Source organism: Acinonyx jubatus, chromosome E2, assembly GCF_027475565.1.
Source record: "Acinonyx jubatus isolate Ajub_Pintada_27869175 chromosome E2, VMU_Ajub_asm_v1.0, whole genome shotgun sequence".
NCBI lineage: Eukaryota > Metazoa > Chordata > Mammalia > Carnivora > Felidae > Acinonyx > Acinonyx jubatus.
The window spans coordinates 36,569,749-36,580,259 of NC_069396.1; the positions used below are offsets into that span (position 1 = coordinate 36,569,749).

At 37.8% G+C, this 10,511-nt stretch overlaps 1 protein-coding gene across 3 annotated transcripts in view; it reads left to right on the top strand.

The window, feature by feature from the left end:
- Positions 1–1,509, top strand: part of MYLK3 (myosin light chain kinase 3) — a 44,165-nt gene extending 42,656 nt beyond the window's left edge. For all 3 annotated transcript variants that reach the window (XM_027044451.2, XM_027044452.2, XM_015062065.3), the window contains exon 13: positions 601–1,509. In XM_027044451.2, the coding sequence (XP_026900252.1) occupies positions 601–660 (60 nt within the window). In that variant the 3' untranslated portion in view covers positions 661–1,509. The remainder of the gene's footprint in view (positions 1–600) is intronic.
- Positions 1,510–10,511: the final 9,002 nt, after the last annotated feature.

A 10,511-nucleotide genomic window follows, 5' to 3' on the forward strand; every position in this document is an offset into this window, starting at 1 on the left:
CAAATTTTCATGACCCACTGGTGGATTTTTTTTTAATATATTAAATTTATTGTCAAATTGGTTTCCATACAACACCCAGTGCTCATCCCAAAAGATGCCCTCTTCAATGCCCATCACCTCCCCTCTCCTCCCTCCCACCCCCTATCAACCCTCAGTTTGTTCTCAGTTTTTAAGTGTCTCTTATGCTTTGGCTCTCTCCCACTCTAACCTCTTTTTTTTTTTTTTTTCCTTCCCCTCCCCCATGGGTTTCTGTTAAGTTTCTCAGGATCCACATAAGAGTGAAAACATATGGTATCTGTCTTTCTCTGTATGGCTTATTTCACTTAGCATCACACTCTCCAGTTCACTGGTGGATTTTGAATCACAATTTGAAAAGTCCCATTCCAGTGGGCTCCATTTTTCTCAAGAAGAGGGTATATTTTCTCACTTCATAACTTGCTCTCAAATGCTCCAGTTTGCCACAAACTTGTTTTCCCCATTAGATTCTCAGTTTTGAACAAACCCAAGTGGCTAAACTTGCTTAAGTCCTTTTATTTCTTCTTAAAACAATTGGTCTAAAAATATACTTTTTATCCTTTTTTCCCCCTCTTTAACACCAAGAAACATTTCTACGTGGTGACTGCTGCCAACAGGCTAAGGAAATTTCCAACTTGTCCCTAATTCTCAACTCGGCTGCTCCCATGGGCCCAGAAGTTATGGACTGGTGGTGAAGTGATGACTCAAGATTTTTAATAATCCAGTCTTGTAATGATACTGATTTCATCTTTTTTGTAAAGAAAGGTTATGGCTGTTGCCTTCCTTGTGGGTGAAAAGTGGCTGTAAGGAAAGTGACCCGACCTTTTTTTTTCTGCCTTGTAAGATCATACTAAGTTGAAATGCTGTGTTTACTTCTCAAGTACACCTACTTTTGGTGATAAGTATAGGCATGCTTTAGGTAGGTAGGAAAGCTTCTACTTTGTATATGTCAAATTTAAAGTCTAAGCTTACTCTGATTAGAGAACTCAGTAGACTGTTACACAGGGGTATGTTATGCAGTGTTATCTCCTCCAGTACAAAGAATTCCTAGAATTTTGATTTGCTCAAGTGTGAGCTGACATTTTATTGTACTACCCTATTCTTGTGGAAAGCAATGTAGATTTAGGGGTAGTGATCCTCAAATTTGTTTTAACTTGTGCTCCGTTTTGGGAAACAAACCATGCATCCTTTAATATTCTTTGAAACTTCAAAATACACCATATCACCTGTCATGGCTAAATCAGAACAATGATCATTTTGAATGTGCTTTTTAAATCCATACACATCTCCACCCTCTCCTAAGTGGTCCTATTCTGGCACTGGTAGTCTCACTTCTGACCTCCCTTCCTCAGATTTATGGTCTAGGAAGTCTGGACACTGATATGCAATATGTAAAAGAGATATAAGTGTGTAAAATGATTTTCAGTCTTCTGAGAGAAACACAGAATGATACATCATGAGACAATAAACTGCTGTTCTACTGCTTTATGGATATACCACTTTTAATGTTGTCATTTAACTAACTTATAAAATGATTAACAAGAAGTACTTTATTATTTGAAAGTAAAGAATGCTTTTAATTTCCTCGCTTATAACCTGATTTTTGTGCTATTCCCATGAACTTCTCAAGTCAGCAGTTTTCTGTTTGTTTTTTTTTTACGTTTATGTATTTATTTTGAGAGAGAGAGAGAGAGAGAGAGAGAGAGAGAGAGAGAGAGAGTGCTTGGAGGGGCAGAAAGAGAGCGAGAGAATCCCAAGCAGGCTCCATGCCACCAGCACAGAGCCCTACACAGGGCTTGAACTCACGAACCGTGAGATCATGATTTGAGCCAAACCAAGAGTCAGATGTGCAAATGACTGAGCCACCCAAGTGCCCCTCGGGTCAGCAGTTTTAATAGGAGTAGTTACTTTTATTTATTTATTTTTATTTTTTAATTTTTGAAAGAGAGAGAGCACAAGCACAGGAGAGGGGCAGAGGGAGGGATGGAAGGAATCTCAGGCAGGCTCCATGCTCAGTGTGGAGACTGATGCGGGGCTCAATCCCGTGACCCTATGATCATGACCTGAGCCAAAATCAAGAGTTGTAGGCTCAACTGACTGAGCCACTCAAGAGCCCCAGGAGTACTTACTTTAATTTTTAATTAGCCATGCAACAGTTTCATAGGCTTTCAGGACTTTTGTTCAAATGAAGAACCCCCCTTTACCAGTTTTTGGCAGAGGAAACGGGTGTGGGGAGGGAGGCAGAAAGAGGTGAGGTGAAACCTGCTGCTGCAGTTCTCAAATTGTAACTTTCCTTGGAAGGCTAACTCTTGTCAGGAACTAAGATTTTCAGTACCAGCATATCTAGGCCTGCCAAGCTGGCCTAGTGAATGAACATCAGAAGAGATGGCTGCTGGAAACCTCCCTTTTGTAGGAGAATACAGTGATTTGGTAAAATACCTTATTTTAAATCAAGAGTTATTCTGTGGAAAGGTTTTATGAGGGCAGCCTCCAGAAGAAGCCACAGAGGTTATCTTACAGTTCTGTCAGGTACGATGAGTCTTACCTTCTTTGGGACTTCAGACTCTTGGTGCTATGAATCTTCTTCCCAGATAAATGTAGTTACCTTGATCTAGAGTAGCACTGTCAGAAATATATGAGCCATATACATAATTTTAAAATTTTGAATAGCTCCTCCCAAAAAACCTGGTGAAATTAATTTTAATAATTTAACACAGTAAGTCAAAAATATTATTTCAATTTATAATCAACATAAAAAACTATTAATGAGGTATTTTCTATTCTTTTTCTCACACAGAATCCCCAAAATCTGGAGTGTATTTTACACTTAAAATACATTTCAATTCAGATACTAGATTTTCATCAGATATGCTTAGTTTGGATTTAGATTTCATGAAACTTACTGTGGAAAAATATAATCAGATACTCAAGTTGTTCAAAACACCTTAAATGTTTTCTAGTAGATATCCACTTTTACATTTAATTTAAATTAAATAAAGATAGAAATTCAGTCCTATAGTTGCATTAGCCATATTTTAAGTGCTTAATAGCCACATGTTGTTGTTAGTGGCTTCTATATCGGATGGGGTAGATATAGAATCCTTTACCTGTCAAATTTTAATTTTTTCTCCCTGTATGCTGTTATTCTTTACCTAGAGTCTCCTTCAGGGCTTTGTTTAGGTGAAGCCCACACAAATGTAAGTTAAGGTGATTTAGCCTACCTTATCTGAAATTTGAGGGAGCTTTTAAAGCTTTAATTTTTTGGATATTTTTGGTCCTCTATTTTGCTGATATGTACTTAGCTCAAAAAATTTTTAGATTGCAACTGTGCTGCTATGGACTATTTCTAATGGACTTTCCATTTGAATGAATAAAGAGTGATTGGAAATTGCTGGGCAGAGAAACTGTAAAAAATAGGACCCACTTTTATAACTGTCAGGTTGGTGTGCTTGTGGGGTAAAAGGCATTCTTCCATTTTTGATGGATATGTATCCATTGTGGTCATGCCCACACTTTCACTCAGCAATTTCATTTCTAGAACACTTGAACAGAGATCTATGCAAAACGTTAACTGTAGCACTATTGCTAATGGCTGAATGAAAACAATCTCATTTGCCTATCAGTATGGATTTAGTTAAATAAATTTTGCCACATCCATATAGGGAAATAACTTGTAGCTGTTAAACATAGATCTAGATGTACTGACAGCCATCTTTCCATTACAGGAAAATTATATACACACACACACACACACACACACACACACACGTATATATATACATATATATATATATATATATATATATATATATATATATATGGCATCATCCTATTTGTGGAGAGACATATGCTTATACATGCATTAAATTTTTTTAAATGTTCATTTATTTTTGAGAGAGAGAGAAAGTGTAAGTGGGGGAGAGGCAGAGAGAGAGGGAGACACAGAATCTGAAGCAGGCTCCAGGCTCCAAGCTGTAAGCACAGAGTCCGACTCAGGGCTGAATTGCAAAATCATGACCCAAACCTAAGTCAGATGCTTAACTGACTGAGCCACTCAGGTGCCTCTAAAATTTTCTAGGGGGAATTCCACTTTTCACTTCACAACTTTCTGAATAATTTTGAATTTTTATTTTTACAATGAGCATGTATTGCTTTTATAATTAAAAATTAGCAATGCAATGTCAAGTGTGGACCTTGCTTTGACACTGATTTGAGCAAACAATAAAAGATATTTCTGAGACATCTAGAGAAATAAAATTCTAAACTGCATATTTAATAATACATAGAATTTCTAATTTCTATTAATTTTGTGAGGTATGATAATGGTAATGTGGCTATAATGTAGGTTAAATGGATACAGTTAAGTAAGTGTGGTAAAATCTTTGTTAACAATTGGGTCTGAGTGATCTATATGGAGTTTCATTATACTGTTCTCTTTATTCTATACATTTGAAAATTTTCATTATACTATTCTCTTTACTATTCTATACATTTGATATAAAGTTTTAAAATCAGTTAAATAAACACCATAAAGAGGTGTTAAAGAACGGAGCTTCAGGGGCTTGGTTAGGATGGCAGAGGAGTAGAATGACCCTAAGCTTGCCTCCTCCCTCGAACACAGCTATATAAATATCAAATCATTCTGAACACACAAGAAATCAATCTGAAGACTGAGACAACAAAGCTGCACATCGATGAGCAGAAAAACAACCACCTTGTGGAAGGTAGGAACTGTGAGAGTTGATTTGGGAGTGAAAAGAGCTATGGGCCTTGTCGATGGGAGGGAACCCTGACTGTGGAGAGAAGAGCGAGAGTAAAAGAAAGAAAGAAAGAAGAAGGAAAGAAATAAAGAAAATATGTGCAGGGGATTACACAGGAAAAACTCTTCCTCAAAGCCAAAGACGGGGGGGGGGGGGGAAGGGGATGATTTAAATATTAAGTTTTTTTTATAAACAGTGGAGCACAGGGGCACCTGGGTTGCTCAGTGGTTGGGCAACCGACTTCGGCTCAGGTCATGATCTCACAATTTGTGAGGTCGAGCCCCGCATGGGGCTCTGTGCTGACAGCTCGGAGCCTGGAGCCTGCTTCAGATTCTGTGTCTCCCTCTCTCTCTCTGCCTCTCCCCCACTCGCACTCTGTCTCTCAAAAATGAATAAACATTAAAAAAAATTAAAAAGTAAAACAAACAGTGGAGCACAGAGTCTGAAGTTTCAGAGGTTAGCGCCATGGCCAGGGTCATTCATACCTGGCAGTGTTCCCGTTGGGGAGCAGGAAGGACAACCAGCCAGCAGCATGGTCTGAAGATCCCCTTGGCTGCACGGGGAGAAAGTTTCCTTGCTTGGAGTGCCTTTTGGGAGAGGTGATACATTACGGCTTCTCCAGTGGCAAAAGATCCTGCAGGGCTTTGAGCTACCCCATTCCTCAGCATAGGAACAAAGACGCAGGCTGAGGGCAGTAAACTCTAGTGCTAGCTTTGTGCTGTGATTATTCCTAACAGGTGCGTGGTCACGCGACCATTTTCTGGGACAAGCCGGCACCAGCCACAGAGCAGTGAGACCCTCCTCCAGAGGATCAGAGCAGGTCTGGGCCATGGGGGTCTTTGAAGTTTAGAGTTTGAAACACAGCCATGTTTGAGATAAAACACAGGAGGGCTGTGTTCCCTGGCAGGCAGACAGCTTGGACACAGGGTGAAGACGGATCTAAGGGAAGTCTGTGACACAGGACGGCTGATTGCTTATCTGAGAGCTTCCTGAGGAGTGGTGGGTACAAGCTCCCCACTCCAGAAATGAGAGCGGAGCAAAGACATTTTCACCCCCTGCCCACCAGCAACTGACAGACCTCAGTGAGCTAAACAGTGCCACCAAGTGGAGACCAGAGCGGCTAAACCAAGCCCCGCTCCTCTGAGCTCAGCAGGTTCATCTCCACTAGGGCAAGTTGCCCTGAGAATCAGTGCAATAGGCCCTTTACTCAGGAGACCAGCACAAACCTCTAAGGCAAACCAAGTCTACTGATCATAGAGTCCTGCAAAGCTTTACCTTTAGAGGAAATAGGATAGCTTCCTTTTTATTTATTTATTTTTACTTTTAAAGTTATTCTTTAATATATTTTTAAATTTTTAAAATTTTTATTCATTCAAATATATATGTTTTACTGCTATTTTTTGGATCTAGCTTCCTTTAACAAGCAGACCAAAATACATATACGATCTTTTTTTTTTTTTTTTTTTTCTGGGCAAAAATGACAAGATGGAGGAATTCACCGCAAAAGAATAGGAAGTAGAAATTACAACCAGGGATTTAATCAATACAGATGTATTGAACTAAACATCTTAAACTTAAAACAACAATTATAAGGATACTAGCTGGGCTTGAAAAAAGGCATAGAAGACACTAGAGAATCCATTACTGCAGAGATAAAAGAACTAAAATCTAGTCACGCCAAAATTAAAAATCCTATAACCGAGATGCAAACCTAAATAGATGCCAAAACAACAAGGGTGGATGAAGCAGAGGAATAATCAGTGATATAGAAGATAAAATTATGGAAAATAATGAAGCTGAAAATAAAAGGGAAACAATGGTAATGGATCACAAACGTAGACTTAAGGAACTCTGAGACTTTTTTTCATAATTAGTATTACTTTATTATTGTTTTATTTATTGGTTTCAGTAGAATTTAGTGATTCATTACTTTACATATAACACCCAGTGGTCATCACAATAAGTGCCCTACTTAATTCCCATCACGCAGCCTATCCCCCAACCCCAGCAATTACCTAAAATGTAATAAAATTCATATCATATGAGTCCCAAAAGAGGAAGAGCGGGGAAAAGGGGCAGGTTTATTTGAGCAAATTTTAGCTGAAAATTTCCTTAATCCGGAGGAGGTTACAGACATCTAAATCCAAAAAGCACAGAAAACTCCAGTTAAATTCAACAAAAACTGGCCATCACCTAGACATATCACAGTCAAATTCACAAAATACACAGACAAGAAAAGATCCTGAAAGCAGCAGGGAAAAAAAGTCCTTAACCTACAAGGGAAGACAGATCAGATTTGCAGATCTGTCCATAGAAACTTGACCAGAAGGGAATGGCAGGATATATTCAACGTGATGAATGGGAAAAATATGCAGCCAAGAATACTTTACCCAGCAAGGCTGTCATTCGGGATGGAAAGAGAGAGAAAAATGAAAGGAGTTCACTAAACCAGCCCTGCAAGAAATACTAGAGGGGACTTTTTTTTTAATGTTTATTTATTTTTGAGAGAAAGAGAGAGTGGGAGGGGCAGAGAGAGAAGGGGACAGAGAATCTGATAATGGGCTCTGTGCTGGCAGCAGAGAGCCTGATGTAGGGCTTGGTATCATGAACTGTGAGATCATAAACTGAGCTAAAGTTGTAAACTTAACTGGGCCACCTGGTTGCCCCAAAGGGGATTATCTGAGTGGGGGCAAAAAGACCAAAAGGAACAAAGACTAGAAAGGAATAGAGAACATCACCAGAAACACAAGCATTACAGAGCCAAACACATGGCACTAAATTCATATCTTTCAATAAATTGCTCTGAATATAAATGGGCTTAATGCTTCAATCAAAAGACATAGGGTATCAGAATGGATAAAAAAATGAAGACCCATATATATACTGCTTACAAGAGACTCTTTATTTTGTTTTAATTTAATTTTTTTATTAATTTATTTTTAAATTTACATCCAACTTAGCATATAGTGCAACAATGACTTCAGGAGATTTCTTAATGATCCTTACCCATTTAGCCCATCCCCACTCCCACAACCCCTCTGGGAACCCTGTGTTCGTTCTCCATATTTAAAAAAATTTTTTTAAACATTTATTTTTTTGAGAGACAGACAGTGACAGTGTGAACAGGAGAGAGGCAGAGAGAGATGGAGACACAGAATCCGAAGCAGGCTCCAGGCTCCGAGCTGTCAGCACAGAGCCCGATGTGGGGCTCAAACTCATGAACTGTGAGATTATGACCTGAGCCAAAGTCAGATGTTCAACTGACTGGGCCACCTAGGCACCCCTGTTTGTTCTCCATATTTAAGAATCTCTTATGTTTTGTTCTCCTCCCTGTTTTTATATTATTTTTGCTTCCCTTCCCTTATATTCATCCATTTTGTATCTTAAAGTCCTCATATGAGTAAAGTCATAGGATATTTGTCTTTCTCTAATTTCGCTTAGCATGATACCCTCTAGTCTCATCCACTTAGATGCAAATGGCAAGATTTCATTCTTTTTGATTGCCAAGTAATACTCCATTGTATGTATATATGACTTCTTCTTTATCCATTCATCTATCAATGGACATTTGGACTAAAAGAGACTCATTTTAGACCTGAGGACACCTGCAGATTGAAAGTAAGGGGATGGAGAACCATCTATCATGCTAATGGTCATCAAAAGAAAGCTAGAGTAGCCACACTTGTATCAGACAAACTAGATTTTAAAATAAAGACTGTAACAAGAGATGAAGAAAGGCATTATATCATAATTAAGGGATCTATCCATCAAGAAGATCTAGCAATTGTAAATATTTATGCCCCCAACTTGGTGGCCCACAAATATATAAATCAATTAATCACAAACATAAATAAACTCATTAATAATATAATAATAGTAGGGCACTTGAACACCACATTTATAGAAATGGACAGATCATGTAAGCAGAAAATCACCAGGAAAACAATGGCTTTGAATGATACCCTGGATCAGATGGACTTAACAGATATATTCAGAACATTTTGTCCAAAAGCAGCAGAATACACATTCTTTTTGAGTGCACATGGAACATTCTCCAGGATAGATGACAAACTGGTTCACAAATCAACAATAAGCACAAAAAAACTGAGATCACACCATGCATATTTTCCAATCACAATGCTATCAAACTTGAAGTCAACCACAAGAAAAAATTTGAAAAGGCCACAAATACATGGAACTTAAAGAATATCCTACTAAAGAACGAATGGGTTAACCAGGGAATTAAAGAAGAAACTAAAAAGTATATGGAAACAAATGAAAATGAAAACATGACAGTCCAAAACGTTTGGGATGCAGCAAAGACAGTTCTACGAGTGAAGAATATTGCGATACAAGCCTAGCTCAAGAAGCAAGAAAAGTCTCAAATACACAACCTGATCTTACATCTAAAGGGGCTAGAAAAGTAATAGCAAATAAAGCATAAGGCCAGAAGAGGGGAAATAATAAAGATACAACAGAAATAACTGATATAGAAACAAACAAACAAACAAAACAGTAGAACAGATCAATGAAACTAAGAGCTCTTTCTTGGAAAGAATTAATAAAATTGATAAACCACTTGCCAGAGATGTCAAAAAGAGAAAGGACCCAAATAAATAAAATCATGAATGAAAAAGGAGAGATCAAAACTACTACCACAGAAATACAAATAATTATGAGAATATTTTGAAAAATTTTATGCCAACTGGGCAATCTAGAAGAAATGGATAAATTCGTAAAAATAATACACATTACCAAAACTGAAACAGGAAGAAATGTAAAATTTGAACAAACTCATAACCAGCAAAGAAATTGAATCAGTAATAAAAAGTCTCCAACAAACAAGTGCCTCAGGCCAGATGGATTCCCAGAGGAATTCTACCAGACACATAAAGAAGAGTTGATACCTACTCTTCTCAAATTGTTCCAAAAATAGAAATAGAAGGAAAACTTCCAAACTCCTTCTACGAGGCCAACATTATCTTGATTCTAAAACCAAAGACCCACCCCTAAAAATAAAGAATTACAGGCCAATATCCCTAATGAACATGGATGCAAAAATTCTCAACAAGATACTAGGAAATTGAATCCAACGGTACATTAAAATAATTGGTCACCATCATCAAGTGAGATTTATTCCTGGGCTGCAGGGGTGGTTCAATATTTGCAAATCAATACACCACGTTCATAAAAGAAAGGATAAGAACCACACGATCCTCTCAATAGATGCAGAAAAAGCATTTGACAAAATACACATCCATTCTTGATAAAAACACTCAACAAAGTAGGGATAGATGAACATACTTCAATATCATAAAGGACATATGTGAAAGACCCACAGCTTTTCCTCTACAGTCAGGAGCAAGACAAGGATGTCCATTCTCACCACTGTTGTTCAACATAGTGTTGACATATGTCAACATAGCCCCAGCAGTCAGACAACAAAAAGAAACAAAAGGCATCCAAGTCAGCAAGAAAGAAGTCAAACTTCCACTATTTGCAGTTGACATGATACTTTATGTAGAAAACCCAAACGACTCCACCAAAACATTCCTAGAATACATGAATTCAGCAAAGTTGCAGGATATAAAATCAATGTAAGGAATACAGAAATCTGTTGCATTTCTATACACCGATAATGAAGCAGTAGAAAAAGAAATCAAAGAATTGATTCCATTAACAATTGCACCAAAAACATTAGATACCTAACAATAAACCTAACCAAAGAGATTAAAA